Source organism: Gorilla gorilla, chromosome 4, assembly GCF_029281585.2.
Source record: "Gorilla gorilla gorilla isolate KB3781 chromosome 4, NHGRI_mGorGor1-v2.1_pri, whole genome shotgun sequence".
NCBI lineage: Eukaryota > Metazoa > Chordata > Mammalia > Primates > Hominidae > Gorilla > Gorilla gorilla.
The window spans coordinates 123193821-123210929 of NC_073228.2; the positions used below are offsets into that span (position 1 = coordinate 123193821).

The 17109-nt window shown below is 43.9% G+C and overlaps 1 protein-coding gene across 2 annotated transcripts in view; it reads left to right on the top strand.

Moving 5' to 3' along the window:
- The window catches only part of TNFAIP8 (TNF alpha induced protein 8), a 128449-nt gene that overhangs the window by 55264 nt on the left and 56076 nt on the right, over window positions 1-17109 (top strand). The window contains exon 1 of one of the 2 annotated variants that reach the window (XM_004042390.5): window positions 9140-9596. The exons of the other annotated variant lie outside the window; for it this stretch is intronic. Within the exon in view, the coding sequence (XP_004042438.1) occupies window positions 9530-9596 (67 nt within the window). The 5' untranslated portion in view covers window positions 9140-9529. Of the gene's footprint in view, window positions 1-9139; window positions 9597-17109 lie in introns of those variants that run through there. 2 annotated transcript variants of the gene reach the window in all.

A 17109-nucleotide genomic window follows, 5' to 3' on the forward strand; every position in this document is an offset into this window, starting at 1 on the left:
GACTGTTGGTTGCTGTTGTAATGACTCTAGAAAAGAATAGAGAATATTTTTTTCCTTAGAAGTTCCAGGTTCAATGATGAAACCCCATCTCTACCAAAAATTCAAAAATTAGCCAGGTGTGTTGGCCAGTGTCTGTAATCCCAGCTACTCGAGAGGCTGAGGCAGGAAAATCACCTGAACCCAGGAGGTGGAGGCTGCAGTGAGCCGAGATCGCGCCACTGCACTCCAGCCTGAGCCACAAAGCAAGACGCCATCTCAAAAAAAAAGAAAAAAAAAAAAGAAGAAGTTCCAAGTTCAACATTCCCAACTTCCCCCTTGGGGCTGGGAGCTCCTGGGTGAGGTTTCTAAGTCTCCATCCTCTCAGAACTCCTGTCTTTAACTTCTTCGTGCATGGATCAGAGGGGCCTCCAGTCACTGCTGAGTCACAGGGATAAGCAAAAAGGGAATGACACACTTCCTGCCCCAAGTTCTAGGGAGTTTTTATGGTTTGTTTTTCTGTTTCGCTTTGAAGATTCCCTGAAAAGACAGAAGATTGCCCCAGCCGCCTCCTGATTGGCAGCCTCTATTTATTTATATGATTTCATGGGATATCCTCTCTGCTATACCTTGTAACTCACAGGGTTTTTGAAACCTTTTTTCCTTATCACAGCAGTATTACATGTTTGTGTAGTGTATTTATCAACTACAATTTGACCAATAAAAAAAAAAAGAGGCACTCCTTATTGTCACTACCCAGAAAAAAAATATTGTGAATATTATCATTCCAGGCTCTTTTCTGTGTGCTTATAGTTTTCTCTTTAAAAATTATATATGGCTTAATATAATTTCTTTGCTTTTATATATTGTTTTGTAGCCTTTGTGAAGAGTTCTCATGTTATTAATACTCTGCAAGATCGGTTTTAAAGATTGCATTACTGGCCAGGCGCAGTGGCTCACACCTGTAATCCTAGCCCTTTGGGAGGCTGAGGCAGGAGAATTGCTTGAGGCCAATGGTTCAAGACCAACTTGGCCAACATAGCAAGACCCTGTCTCTTAAAAAATAAAAAATAAAAATAAAAAGACTGCATTACATGCCATATATGGATGTGCCATAATTTACTTAATCAGTCCCCATGTGGATAGTTAGGCTCTAAAAGTTTTCATATGGGGTCATTGTCATAACCCCGCGCAGTTTCCTTGCACTTGTCCACACTTCTGTCTGTTTCATGGGATGTATTCCCGTAAGTGGTTCAAAGGGCCTGTGGAGTTTTAAGGTTTTTGATCTTTATTGTCACTTTGCCTTCCAGACGTTTGTCCTGTTTACATTCCTGTCATATAATATAAACTCCTTACCATGTCCTATATGGTCTACATATTCTGGCCTTTGCCTAACTCCCAGCTGCTCTATTTTATTTAATTAATTAATTAATTAATTTATTTATTTATTTATTTTTGAGACGGAGTCTCACTCTGTCGCCCAGGCTGGAGTGTAGTGGCGCGATCTCGGCTCACTGCAAGCTCTGGCTCCCGGGCTCACGCCATTCTCCTGCCTCAGCCTCCCGAGTAGCTGGGACTACAGGCGTCCACCACCATACCCGGCTAATTTTTTTTGTGTTTTTAGTAGAGACGGGGTTTCACCGTGTTAGCCAGGATGGTCTTGATCTCCTGACCTCGTGATCTGCCGGCCTCGGCCTCCCATAGTGCTGGGATTACAGGTGTGAGCCACTGCGCCTGGCCTCCCAGCTGCTTCTTACAGCTTTCCTCCCCTTGCTTCCGTCACTGTAGCCACACCAGCCCCTGTCCCCTCCTTCCCCTGAAGCATGCCTGGCTTGTCCTGTCTCGGGCTGTAGCACTTGCTCTTTCTGCTGCCCAGACCATTATTCCTGTGGCTTTCAGCATATACCTCCAATGCCACTTCTGCTAGAGTGGTCTCCATCAGAACCCCCTGTTTATTTTTGCCCTAGCACCTTTCACAATCCGTCCTTCATTTATGTATGTGCTTACTGGTCTGCTGCCGCTTTTTCCCACTGAATGTCAGTTTTGTAACACAGGCAACCCCTTATGTTTCATTTCCCATGTCCCCAGCATCTAAGTCAATGCCTACCATTCAGTAGGTACTGGGTAAATGCAGGTGGATTCATTCATGCTGAATGAATGAAGAAATCACCCTGTGGTTTAGGAATGTGTGGTGTAATAGGGCTGATGAGGTGTGTATAGTGATGGTTACCTCTTGGAGCCAAACATGGCTGTCTCTTGGAGCAAAATGTGGGAAATGCTGTAAGTGTCCAAAATTCACGGAGATGCAGGAGTGGGAGCCAGTGACTGGCTACAGTGTCATGAAAGGCTCCATCTGAGCTGAGCCTTGGGAGACTGGCAGTGTTTTGCAGCTGGTGATGATGGAAAGAATCCGAGGGGCTGAGGAAAGCAGGTGAGCAGAGGCCCAGAGGCAAAACAGTGAAGCACAGTGGGGGCAGGACTGGGGACTGCTTTAAGTCCTACATTGACTCATGGACTCAGACCCCTGAGCAGCAGGGAAGCATTGCATGCTCCTCATCAGAGGGTGACATGGTGAGAGAGGTTATGGAAGTGCTTTTTAAACGTAATTCTAGGTACACATTGCAGTGTTAAGGGTGATCGGGCTGTGCTTTGAGAAGATGTACCATGAGGACAACTAAGTAAGAAGCACAGGAAGTTCAGGCCAGAGGATGAGCCTGAAGGAGGTTGGAGTGATGGGGCTGGAAATGAAGAGAAGGCAGAGGAGTGTTTTGAAGGTGAGGAAGAGGGAGAGTGGGACCCACGATGACGCTGAGCCAGAGGGTTTTAGTTTGAATGACTGATGGGAAGATGAGATATGGAGCCCTAGAAGAGAAGCTGTTTGGAAGTAAGAACATTTATGAATTTAGTTTTGACCCATCCCTTTACTGAATTAGTGAGCCTCTTCCAGATTAAACCAGCCCGTGTGCCCTCCTTTGTCCTGAAGGGGCTTGGGTGACAAGAAGATAGAGGAGACAGAAGTATATACCACAGGATAGGGGCTCGGGCTCCCATGGCCTCTTCCTCCTCTGTAAGAAAAGGACTGCATTTGTGGAAAGGGGAAATGAGGCTCCAACTCCTTTCCAGGAGATGAGATGTTGTTTCCTGGAAATGTCTGTTCCCAGGCCCCCATTGGGAATGATTTGCTGCCAGCCCTGTCGTTGAGTAAATTTCTTCATTTTGTTAGGCTGAGGCGGATGGGGGCGGATGTGTGTTGAGTGTGGAGTACATGAACATGTGGGCTCAGGGTACAGATGGGAAGAGGCCCAGAACTGGGTGACACATCATATTTTCCCCACAAACATTCAAAAATGATGTGTGCTTTTCTTAGGGGAAAAAATCAAAAGGAAAATACTCAAGACGTTATAATTCTGATTGCTCTCTAAATTGGAAAAGGTTTTATTGTTTTGGGTTTTTTTGTTTGTTTGTTTTTTGAGACAGAGTCTCGCTCTGTTACCCAGGCTAGAGTGCAGTGGCGCGATCTCTGCTCACTGCAACCTCTGCCTCCTGGGCTCAAGCGATTCTCCTGCCTTAGTCTCCCAAGTAGCTGGGACCACAGGTGCCCACTACCATGCCTGGCTAATTTTTGTATTTTTAGTAGATACGGGGTTTCACCATGTTGGCCAGGCCGGTCTCGAACTCCTGACCTCAGGTGATCCACCTGCCTCAGCCTCCCAAAGTGCTGGGATTACAGGTGTGAGCCACCGTGCCCAGCCGTGTTATCTTACTTAAGCTTTACAGCAACCCTAGGAAGGAGGTTATTATTATGTTCATTTTACAAATGAAGTGACTGAGGCCCAGAGAAATTAAGTTACTATCTCAAGGTCATATAGTAAGTGGCAGAGATTAACTTGAACTCACATATGTCCAACTCTAAGCTGTTACATTATATACATGAGCTTAAGAAAAGAAGCTTCTTCTTGAAAGTATGGGAAGATCTAATAATGTCTAGCTAAGTGAAGTAAGATGAAAGAAAAGAAAGGGACCAGGTCTCCCTGCAGGGAAGAAACAGACCATAAGGAAGATCAACCCAGCTGGGCTTGAAATAGCTTCCAGGGAAGAACCTCAGCAGTTTATAAACATTTTAAAATATAATCTAAAATGACAATATACTTACATTGTTCAAAAGTCAGAATGTAAATTTATAGAGCAGAAACGCTCTTATCTTTGCCACCCACTGCAGTTCTGACCCTCAACCCTTGCCCTTGTTTCCAAGAGACAACTTGGCCTCCCAAAGTGCTGGGATTACAGGCATGAGCCACTGTGTCCAGCCTGGAAAAGTTTTTGAAACTTACTGTGCAAAAAAAATTTGGTTTGAAAATAGCCACATGGGTAAAACTACATAATGAGAAAGCTCTCTGTCCTCTAGAGAGGGAATGGAGAATAGAAGTGCTTGGCTAGCATTCTCTGGATTGTTGTCTTTTCAAGAAACCACCTTCTGCTACCTTAAAAACAAAAGGAGGTTTAACAGAATGCAAATGGAAGTGAGAATAGGAGACACACAGATGAGAAGACAGCAGAACTTGGTGAGTAAGTGACCACCCAAACCAAGGGAGGAATCAGTGATGACTGAGTGACAAGGTTGTGAAGGGAGCCAGAGAGGTTAAAACAGAGAGAAAAAAATAACAGGTTGGTGATGGAGGGAGGATGAGAAATTTAACTTGGGAAATATCATATGTTCCCTTATTAGCCAGAATTTCTAGAAATTTACAGAGAAATTTACCTTACAATTGGATAGTTTTTCTTGGCAAATTGAGAGTTTAATTAGTTTAGTATTTTATTACGAGGGATCATGTTCAGTTTTACATGAGGTTTTGCAATGGAAGAATGCTATAAAATGTCAGGCCTCTGTTTATATTCAGTTCAGTAGAGAATAAACCACATTCAAGTGCCAGCATATTTATTGCAGCCAGCACTCAGTGTTTCTTTGCTTTCTAAATGCTGATTTAGTGTTTTCATTGGTGGTGCAAGTGTGAAGAGAGAGTTGAGCATGAATCATAGGAAGACAGACGTAGATGCTCATTCTGCAGGCCTAGGACCCAGCGAGTGCCGCAGCTGTGCTGCTCACAGCTAGTGGTGGGATTCTGGGCGTGCCTTTCAGCCTCCTTGGATGGCCCTGTTTTCCTCGCTTGTGAAATGAGGTTAGATGGTATCAGCGGTCTTGCCAACACCCAAGTTATCTGATTCTAAGAGAAATTAGAAGATAGTCTTCTTTTTTTGCTTCTAACAATAACATTTTTACACAATTTATACTTAAAACATAGAAACAAGTACTACATGATAAAAAGGCCTACCTTCCCACACTTACCTTTGTGCAACCCATTTGGGCGGGCAGCGTGAATGGCAGCTGTGGGGATGACAGACCTGAGCAGTCTCTGCCCCTGTGCTGGCCCTCAGCAGCAGCTGTTCACACTGCTTAACTCACCACTCTACCTGGCCTTGGGAGGTCTTTTGCCTTTCTATTAAATAGAAAGGTGTTCTTCCTATTTTCCACACAGTTTGCTTTTTGTGCTTTCTGTCTAGTGAATCATGGATGCTTTTGCGATATGATATGAAGAGAAAAAAGCCAGCAGATGTAGGCTCATATCCCAGCATTCTGCTGAACAGATATGTTAACTTTATGGAGCTGGGTTTCCACACCTGTAATCCGAGGATAATGATGCCCACCTCCCAGGGTTTTGGCGAGAACTGGGTGGACCACAGTGAGAGCACCATGCACACTGTGGACATCTCCAGGTGCTTAGCAGCAGGATTTCCCCAGCCTTATCTAGACATGGACCATGCAAGGCCATGTCCAGACAAGGTTGGGGAAATCCTGTGCTGTGCAAGGCCTCCTTTATGTGAGAAGTGAGTCTGATCATCCGCCGTCTCTGTTAGGCCATCTGGAAAACGCTTCTGAGCATATTGTTTATCTCAGTCCCTGAGTCTCCTGGAATAATTCCTTCTCAGCCTGCCTTCCTCCCTGCTTCACCAATGACTCTTTCTTCTTTGAAGAAGAGGAGAGAGACAAAGAGGAGTAAGTTGAATAGAGGAGGGGGAAGCTATAATTAGCGCCATGGTTTAGGCAGGCCATTGAAAGAGTTAGCATGGGCAGGATTCAGCATACGAGGAGGGTACAGAGAGGACTGGTGGGAAGAGAGGAAGGCTGAACAGAAAGAAAATGAAATTAATCTTGGCAGCCATGACATTAAGCACTAGGGATTAGGGAACGTCCTGGGAATGCCAAAGCATAAAGGCCAAGGTGTTTTGTAGACATTTCCAGTTCTGTCTGAGGCTGTAGAATTAGATGAAATAAACAAATGAAAGTATCTTTTTATGCAGACACAAATGTCATCACTCTTTTGATGATTTTGTTGAATGTGTTTCTGATAAGGATGTGGGTAGCTATAAAGGAAATATTTTTCTTGGTGTATGTGATAAGCAGTTGATGAAACTAGGCCAGCGAGAGCATGTGTGTCTAGAGATTGTTCTGGGAGGGTAGGGGTTAGGCCTCATGGCCTCTCCTCTCAGCCCTGCCCTATTGTGCAGGGTCCTGCTGAATATGCTGCTTAACCTCTCTGCTCTGACACTCGCTTTGGAAACTGGGATTGCCACCCACTTTCGCTGGGTGTGGGGAGAGTGAAATGATGTAAGTGATAGTCTCTTGCTCTGAGATGCGGAGATAACATGGAGTACACACACACGGAAGAGAAGGATCTCATTTTCTCATGGCCACCATCATGTGTTTGCAGACAGATAGAGAAGAAGTACTAGATAAGATGGCCGCAGACTTCCCTAATGACAGCTTATTTGGTATTACTGTGACACTCCAGACTACCTCTATGACTGTCAATGCCAGTTGCACTCTCAGGGGCTGGGGGTTAGGGGTTGGGGTACAGATTAGCCCTGCGCTTCTGCTGCAGAGTTGTGCCCACCAAGAAAAAGGCCAAGAGCCAACTATATTCCTGAGCACAAATTGCTTTCACAAAGCTAGGCCTGGACAGATTCTTCAGCCACTAGGCCACCAGGCAGGGCTCGTAGGGCTGGAAGTCCTGGCTGCCTCCTCTCTCCTCCTTGCCTTGAAGCATGGGTGATGCATCCACATTGGGCAATCATCACAATGTTGATCTCTGAACATACCTAGAGTGTCTTAATTCACAAGTCCTAGGGAAGCATGGAAGTGCTGTGCATAGTCATATCTACAAAGAGATACTAGCTTTTTTTTTTTTTAAACATAAGGCTATTCTGTAAGGTTTGACTGCTTCACAAATACTTACTTGAGAATCTCCCTGCTCTCTAGCCTATGTCTGTGATGACTCTTCTTTCTTCCCAAATCTAGTAGGATAAGCAGGATGCTAACTGCTGGGACTGGTTTAAACAGCACACTTTGAATAGATCCGGGGATATCTTGGGCATTCTAGTCTCAAGTGAGAGAAAAGGAGTGTCTTAGGGAAATGCCTGTGCAGATGCTTTGCTTTTTGTTCTCCTGTTTTTGGAGAGCTGTCTCCAAAACCAGGAGTTTCCTGCTGGGTGTAGAGGTGCCCACTGGATACATGAGGCTGCCATGTCCTCTGCCCTTGCCTGGTGTTGGGACCTTGCTGGTGCCTCCCCGACTGGGCCTGGAGCATGTGTAAGGGCTCTGATGCCATGAAGGCAGTTGTTTTCACATAGGACTGCAGGATTCTTCCTCCAGCCTTGTCTTCGTGCAGCCTCACTGCACTGCCCCATCCTCCCCCAGCAGAACTGCAAAGAGTGGTTCCTGGTGACCACCTAGCCATGCAGCCACCACTGAGGTCACATTTTAGGGAAATGTGAGAGGCCTGTTCCACTGTTCAGATGCAGTATTTCTGCTCTTTGTAGCTTACCCTTGGAATTGCCAGTGAGTCACAGCCTGGGAAGTCCTTGTGATTTAGGGTCCTGCACTTCCAGGAAGAGCTTTCTCTTGACATCTTCTTTGACCCTTAGTCCCTGATGTTTTCGTGGCATGAAGGACCAGTCAGAATTTGGGGAGATAACACAAAAGAACACAAAAATATTGTTTCTAAGGTGTAAGTGTCATATCGCTATGAGTTAGTCATATGATAATGTAGGCCAAAGAAAATAAATACAGAGATATGTTTGTAAATTGATGTTGATTTGGTATCTCTTTTGGCCTCCTTCCCAAATTAGTATTGGGCATTTGATTTTAATTTAGGTCAATAATAATGCTCATTACTGCTTGAGAACTCTATGTGCATCAGGCAATATGTTATTTGCTTCACGTGGTTCTCGTTAAATCTTAATAGCAATTCTGTGACATTGATGATGTTATTCTCATCTTACGGAAGTGCAAAATTATTCAGGGGTGTTAAATAACTTGCACGTATACATGACCAGAAGGTGGCATAAAGAGACTCTGAACCAGGCCTTGGAGAGTTTGTCCATCACCTTCCACTTTTTTTGCTAGGTGCTTGGTGGTTTCAAGGTAGAATGTTATTGCTACAGAGTATAGAAATAAAATCAAGAAGCTTACCATGTAGGGAGAGTAAGATAGATAAACAACTGAAGATAATATAAGGACAGCTGTGATAGATACCAAAAAGTGTTACCAAGAAAGGTCAACCAAGGTGCAGTAGGGGCTAAAGGAAGAGATTGAGATCATACATACCTAATTGGGATCACCCAAGAAAAGCCTTCTTAGAAGTGGTGCACTTGAATCTTACTTGGGGGAGTGGATAAGGAAAGATTTGTGGGTGGCAATGACTGCCAAATGCCCAGGTAAATAAACAGGCTCCTAAAGAAACTATTAGATTGTATATATGCATGTATGTGTATGTGTACATGTGTGTATTGTGTGTGCCTGGATACACTCACACTTACATTCATTATGAAAACCTTATATACTCTTCCAAAGCAAAAGGCTAATGATTTTAAGTAGCAATATTGTCCAAACTCTGTTCTTAGTTCTCCTGAGAACAGAAACACCTCTGAGCAATACGTATTATTAATAGACGTTCATGTTTATACAGGTAGGAATGAGGTGTTTTTTTATTTTCTTTTTTTCAGGCATCTGTGAATGGGGCCTCTCCCTTTTTTTTAGTTTTTTTTTTTCTAAGTATCTGTTTCTTTTTTCTAGCATGTTGAAACGTTACACTTCCTGTTTCTGCTTGATTTTGAATATACTCCTGTTTGCTTGTCACAGGTAATCTTGCATTTCTATGTAGTTGTAGTTTACAGGGAGCAAGTGCAGGCAGCAACCAGTCTATCCCTGTTGTGAATGTGGAGACCTCTCTGGACTCACAATTAAAGGCTACCTAATGCATTCCACTACAAGTGACGAAACCTAGCTCCCAGAATAACAAGCAAGACAACTTTCAAAGTGACTATAGTTGACCAGTGCCTTCTGTGCATTTATGTGGTAAGCTTATGGTAGATTTTTCAAAAGAATAGTATAAATTATTTTGAATTATTCTTGAGAAGGACTGAGTCTCCCCGAGGGTGATGCAGGTTCCATAGTGTACACGTCAACAGGGTGGTTGCATGCATTCCTCAAGTCTGTATGACTCTACCAAGATACTGTGAAGTTGTCCTTCTGATTGCACACGGGGAGAAAATGCTGAAACTAGGTGAGTTAAAACGGCCTTCAGAATATGTTTAGATATAATGTCTTTGTTGAAATCTGGTAAAATGTTCAGATGACTAACATAGTATTGCTGTCTCCAAGGAAATAATGTTTGGTCGTGGCTTTAGAGCTACTGTGTTCAACAAATCACTGTTTTGTTTTGTTTTGCTATGGCTCTGGGTGTGGGGAACCAGTGTTAAGCAGGGAGAGGTATGAGTATTGTGGGTGGAAAAATGGCATTTAAAGTTTGCATGTAGACAGTTTCACTTGTAAACAGATAAAGATTTGAAATGTTTCAGAGATGGGACTCTGAAAAGATTGGATGGCTTTTTTCACTCAGAGTTTCTCTTTTACATTTTCCATGCGTTTATTAACTGTAGGACACCTCTGGTTCCCAGTGGTCTGGTAGCAGTGGTAACACCGTGGGGCAACCCGTAAACACAAGGGTGTTTATTTCTATTCTCTTATTGGATAATTGTTTGAATATTGCTGTTGCCATTTTCTCTAACAACCAAAAAAAAAAACAAAACAGTTTACCTTACATATAAAGCATTTTGTACTTTTAAAATAACACCTTAGGTTTGTTTTTAGCCATACTTAATGCTCCCACAAGTAGACTTAATTTTATTTTTAAAGTAAATTGAAAAAGTTATCAAGGATTAGAATAGAGTGTTTTAAGTAGCCCTTAAAGTTATATTGGTATTTATACACTTTTGTTCAAGTTGATGTATAATATTTGCTTAGGTTTACTTAAAATTGTTCTGCTCAACAGATTTTTTGGAGCTTAAATTTAATACTAGGGAAAAACTAGAATTTGGAAGACATAGGTGGGTGTTGGTATATCTAGTCTTTTGGTCCATTATTGAACCCTTGGCAGCCAATAAATACTATTTCATAGAGTCCTGACTTCTCTTGTATGGAATGTGGTCACCTGCATATCATTTATAGTAAATGTACATTTGTCTACTAGATGCCTAGAGCTGTGCATGTGATCCTTTCGTGTGTGTGTGTGTGTGTGTGTGTGTGTGTGTGTGTGTGTACCTGGGAGTCTGAGGCAGGAGAATTGCTTGAACCTGGGAGGTGGAGATTTCAGTGAGCCGAGAATCGCACCACTGCACTCCAGCCTGGTGACAGAGTGAGACTCCATCTCAAAAAAAATGGTTATGTGTCCGTGACTGTATGTCATTGCATATATAGAGTTGAGATCAGAGCCAGCTTTGCTTGGGAGGATTTTGTGGAAGAAGTGAGTTTTGGGTAGAGTTCCAAAGGGAGGGTAGGTAGCGTACTTTGGCAGAAAGACGTGTACATAAAGCTTCCATGGCTGGAGTGATTAAGTCATAAGCATTCAAGGGTAAGCATGAACCATTTGAGAACGAACTGTAAATTCGTGGTTGAAAATAGCCAGGCTAGAAGTGAAGGGGAGGCAAGGTTGTGCGTGCCAAGCTGAGAACCGTAGTGGCAGAGTGGCGCGTAGGAGCTTGTCTACTCTGTTCCTGGTAAATTTCACTCTTGGATATCAGCACATCCTGACCATGTTGCCATCTAGTGGAACTGGCTGAATTGCCTGTGGGAGCATCACCACCTTTTCCCAATTCAGGGTAAACTCTAGTGTGATATCCTGGCAATAGGGAAACGTACTTCTCTTTTGCCTAGGAATTTTAAATGAAGAACGAGAGAGAGGAGGTGAGTGCTCTCCCCAAATGACATTAATTTAAGGAATTTCTCATAGACAGTGTCTGGAGTCCAGGGCATGACTGCTGAGAATGCTGGGTGTACATGTCCATCAGCTTAAGGCATGGAGCGAGCAGGAAGCAGTGCTTGGGAGGTTCTGCAGTGGAGTGAAAGCATACCGCATCTCGCTCTGGGCCCTTTATGTTTCACCTGGGCTGGCTTGTTTTTGTCATGTGGTTACAGAGTCCATCCCAATGGCAGAGAGAGCGCTCTGACCATAAGCACCACACCCCACAGACCCCGGACCAAAGACATTGTAAAGGTCTGTAATCCTTCTGCCCTCCCTTCCAGCCATCCATGGACATATCTATTCAGCAAATACTTCTTGAATTATGTCCCAGGCACCTTGCAGGTACTAAGGCAGTGAACAAAGCAGATAGAAATCCCTGCTCTTGGAGAGCTGATATTCTAGGTGTGGGCAATAAACATCAACAAAATAAATAAGTAAAATATATAATAAGTGGAGAACCGAGTGCTAAGTAGAAAAAGATATTTTCAAGCTGAAGAGGGAAATAGGGATTGTTGCAGGGGGTGAGGGGGTGGAGGTGGGTAATTGTGGTTGCAATTGTGAGTGAATCCTCACTGAGAATGTGATTGATTCACCTGAGAAGTGTGAGGAAGCCAGATGTGGATATCCTGGGGGAAGAACTTTCCAAACAGAGGGCAAGCGGCTGCAAAGGCCCTGAGGTGAGAATGGGCTGACGTGTTCCAGAAACAGTACAGAGGCTTAAGGGAGGGGGAGAGATGAGTCAGAGAGGTGGTGAGGGGCTAGATGGTGGGGCCTTGTGGACAGTTATAATGAGTTTGACTTGTACTGGGCATGAGATGAGAAGCCATTTGATTTAGTCCAATCTTCTTATTTACAAATGCAACGTAGGCCAAAGAAATCAAGGCAGGTGTCCCTGATCATCCAGCCTTATGGTGTGAAAGCTGGGATGAAAACCTGCCTCCTGCCTCCGGCACTCTTCCAGCCACCCTGCCTGCCCTGGGGAATACATAACCACATGCAGCTGTAGACTTCCAAATGCAGTGGTCTGAGAGGAAGAAAAGTGCTGTGGGCTCCTCCAGCACCTGTGTTTCAACATGGTTCATCTTAGATGTTCCCCTGCTGTGTCTCTGTCTACCTATAGAGGCCTCATAACAAACACAGAAAGGCTTAGACTTCTTATTTCAGAGAAATACTCTGCTGAATATTGCCTTGCTTTGTTTTGCTATGGAGATAAATCCTTCAGGTTTTCCCAATGGTATTCTGCCCATTAGCTGTGAAGCACAAGAACCTACAGTCTCATAAAGCCTCCCCTATTTCTTATTTGCATTCATTTTTAAGCTATTTGGATATAATAAATATAAAATTTCTACAGTCCTAAGAAGTTTGATCACCCCATTCTCAGTATCACCCCCTCACCCTGAAAGTTGGTAAGACTGAATATTAAATGTTATTTAAAATGAATTTGAAAACAGGATTACTAGTTGAGGAGAGAATGTGAACTCGCCACCAAGTACAGCTTAACATGGACCATTTTGGCCCAATACTTATTGTCTTCTTGTTTTACTTTGAATAAGCTCGAGCCTTTTTTTCCCCTTCTATCTCCTTTAGATCTTGTGACCATTGTCCTCTGGACACAGGCCAAATCCTCTAATATCACTTTATGATGAAAGTCAGGCCAGTGCTAAGTATAGAAGAAAATGACTTTGTGCTGTCATCGGCATTGTCTCCTGTTTAATTGTCTCCTAGCCTGTATCCAGTGGACAAAGTGACATGAAATATTTGCTTGTGGAGAGAACTCATCCTGAATTCTCTTGCCTCATTCTTTCCCTTCCTCTTATAGCAGAGCTCCCATTCTAGACTATATGAGATTTACCTCATCATCATATCTTGCACTTGCATTTGTTTATATAGCACTATTTCTTTTTTGCCAACCAAGGTGATTTCATGTTTATTTGTATATGTTGTCTATAAATGAGCTTGACATCCCACCAGCTTGAGCCATTAGGGTTAGCATTGATTTGCTTCCTTTGGTATCATTTCTCCTTTCAGTAAAATTGCCTGTCACTAGAACCTGAGGGCATAGACCTCTGTGGTCTTTTGGTTTCTATTTTTAGGAGAGTGGTGCTCCTCGGGGAGCTATCTGAGCTGGATTTGATGAGAAGCTAAGAATGAGTGCTTGCTGGAGGTAATTTCGTTATCAAAACTCAGGGTCATGTGCTTGGAAGTTAGCAGCCAGAAAAAAAAAATAAAATAAAAAATGTCAAGGCTAATAGGACAACAAAGTACATGCAGAAATGCAGATATTAATGCGGGGCTGCCGTGAGCAGTAGGCCATAAGAAAGCTTGACAAGAAGCATTTCTACATTTCCTGTTTACCATCTAAACTGGAGCATTACAGCATTTGCTGCATGTGGGAGATGGAGAATGAGAGTGCTCAGTTAAAGTTGCCACCAAAGAAAGCCTCATTAACACCCTAACTGATTTCCCCAGCTTCCAGAAAATCTTTCTGTTGGAATTCAGCATCTCAGCTGTAAGACTGCCAAGTAGAAGTGCAGAAATGCAATTTGCTGTCTGCGGAGCCGCAGGTGGACTTTGAGCACATTCTAAGACAAAAATCTGGCCAGACCTTAATAGGCCAGGGCTTTCCGCTGATTTGACCCTCTCCTGCTAACTGCTGAATAATGTTCCTCCCCTTCACCACATGTGCCCCTGAGCTCCTCACCACACCTTCAGCTCCTGGGAGAGATCCCAGGGCAGACCTGACATCCTCATTCCTGGCTCCTTATTCCAGATTGGAATCTGGAACTTTGATACACACACACACACACACCTTCTCAGCACCTAGTCACACCCTACAAGTCTTGTCCTTTTTGCTCCTGTCAGGCAGGCAGCCACCCCCAGTATGACAAGGATATTCTCACATGGGGATTATCAGGAAGCCCCGTCAGGGAGGGTAGGGCAGCACCAAGCTGTGAGTCGGAGAGGAAGATCAGGGACCCAGGTCCTACCTTACAGACCCCCTACCCCATCTGTGCCTCTGTGGTGTCTTAGCATCCACCCATTTTTCCCCAGCCTTAGGACTCTGCTCTCTGCTATCAGTCACCAGACAGGCCAGACATGGCCCTGCTGGAGAGGAGGCTTTCGGGCTACCCTCTGGCCTTTGTTGGACAGCAGGCTTGAGGAAATGGGCAAAAGCATTGATCAGTTGTGCATCCTTGGGCTCCTTCACTCACTGTCCTTCAGGTGTTGGGAATGTTGTAAAGCCAGCAGCAAGATTAGAAATTTTCATGCACTATTCCTCCTTAGCTGCCCAGGATGTTACATCCGTTGTGGCTTTTACTGTACAAGAAAGAGAAACCCCAGGTTAGACTTGTTCATACAAAAGAGATTTTTTTGTTGGCTCACGTAACTGGAACAAAGTTTTGATTTAGCAGTTCAGTGATGTCAAGAACCTATTTTCTAGCTTGGGCAACATCGTGAGACTGAGACTCTATATATACAAAAAGTAAAAAAGAATTAGCCTGGCATGGTGGTTTGTACCTGTAGTCCCAGCTACTCAGGAGGCTTAGGCAGGAGGATGTCTTGAGCCCAGGAATTTGAGGCTGCATTGAGCTATGATTGTGCCACTGCACTTCAGCCTGGAAATAGAGCAAGACTTTGTCTCTTAAAACAAAAAAAAAGGCCCCATTTTCTGCCCTCTGTGATTGAGCTTCATCCTGAATTGGCATCTCTGATGTTGATAAAATTCTACAGCAATTCTAGACTTCATATCCACCATACACTGTGCAGAAGGAGAGAGAGAACTGGCTTCTTGTGGTTGTGTCAGAGAAGCAAGTGACTTTTTCCAGAAGCCCCCAACACATTTCTGATGTCTCAGTGACCAGCTTATTGGCTATGGCATCTGCTGTGATGATTGGCTTAGGCTTGGGTTGCCTAAACCCGTCACTCTATGGCAAGGGGGTATGGGATTTCTGTGATTTATTTAAAATGATCAGGATTGCTACCCAGGGAGAGAGAAATGGACATGCTGTTGGGTCAGCCACGATGTCTACTACACAGGTCTCCTCTTGTGGTGTTTTTTTTTTTTTTTTTAACTGAGTTTCTCTAATTTGGTGACTGGCTATGGTATGTAGTAAATGGGGCCCTGTATATGGGATTGCCAACCCCTGATGACAAATGTCAGATGCTATCAGGGAGAGCAAGAACACAGATTTTGTGAACCACAGTAGCACTGCAGATCACAAAGGGATTCTCAGAGGTCGATAAAGCATCACCAAGGTACTAGTAGGTTTGGTAAGTTGAACAATGAGAATAAGAAGTGGAGCAAATTAATTATAGACAGCTCTTCAATCTATGGTAATTACATGCTCCAATAAAACACTGAAGTCCAATATAATTTGTATTTAAAAACTGTTTAATAAGGCCATATGTTTCTGCAAAGAATGGCCTTACATTTCATAACTATGACCTTAATCACCATATTTGATTAATTATTTTATCCATTTTAATGGAAATAAATGGGCTGTGGATAATGTAAAGCTTTGGAAGCTGCACACAAATAAATGAAATGGGGCAATCAGTCATAGAGAGTTTGATTTAGTTTTCTCTAGATGAGTCCTCCAGGAGGATGGCTGTCTAGAGCAGGGGAAGGGGCTGGGGCAACATTCAGAAGGCTGGTGAAAATGAAAGTCACAGTGACACAAGAAAACACCATCTTGTGGTAAGTCAGTTGGAGCAGAAGAGGTAGCCATTTATCTTTTAGATGAAATCTGTGGCTGGAGTATCGGATTCCAAACTCCAGAGCGTTGTCCCTAGCCAGCCAGTCTTCCCCACCACATGAAATGTGTGGAAATATACGCACAGGGGGCCAGCCAGAGCAGAGGAACCCTTTATTACCAGGGGGGCTTTCACCGAGACCCTAACAAGGAACTTGAGTGAGCTAGACTGCCCATGTGGGTCATAGAAATTCGATTCAGGAACATTGGGCTAGGCTGCAGAGGACCACTGTGCCCAAAGGCATGCCCTGTTCTCGGGAGGCTGGTTGCAGAAAGGAGCCCTGAGCTCCTGAGGCCACCATGGAGGTCCTGGAGATTTAATTCTATTAATAGTTCCTCTTAAGATACTCATCATATCAACTTGCTGGGCCTGTTTTCTCATTTGTGAACAAGTTTGAGGAATGGGGAGATTGAATAAGGCAACCTCGAAACCTTCCTTTGAGCATTAGCTTTCCGATTCTTGGGTTCTGGGCAGGGTGTGGCAGGAAGTGTCATGGAGAGCTGAGGTGGGGGTAGGGGTGGGGACTTTGGTCCTCCATATCCGGACATATGAACAGACAGGTGATGGCACAGTTTCTGTGGTATGTGCTGCAGATGTCTTAAATAGCCACCAAGTGGCTGGACTGGCTGAGTGGCGGTTTGAATTGCACCAAGTTGCGTATTTTTAGTTGGATACCACAGATAGTGCATTTATGGCCTTAGTTCACCGAATAGAGGGGTCGTTTCCTTTGCCGAACCAGAATTGGATGTTGGCTGCCAGGCTTGTGTTCTGGGACATCCAGATGTCGGGGTATTGTGGGAGCGGTGCACATGAAGGAAGCTCAGTGACTCCTGGCAGGTACTTCTGTTATAAAGCGGTTTCAAAGCCGTAGACACCTTTTATTCAGGGCTGGTGAGCTTCACTGGTGTTTTTGGTCTCCTGCTTTTTTTTTTTTTTTTTTTTTTTTTAAATCTGATTACAATGGTGTTGCACACTGTTGTGGTTTATCGTTTTTCAGTGATCCTGTTGCTCAATAACCCTC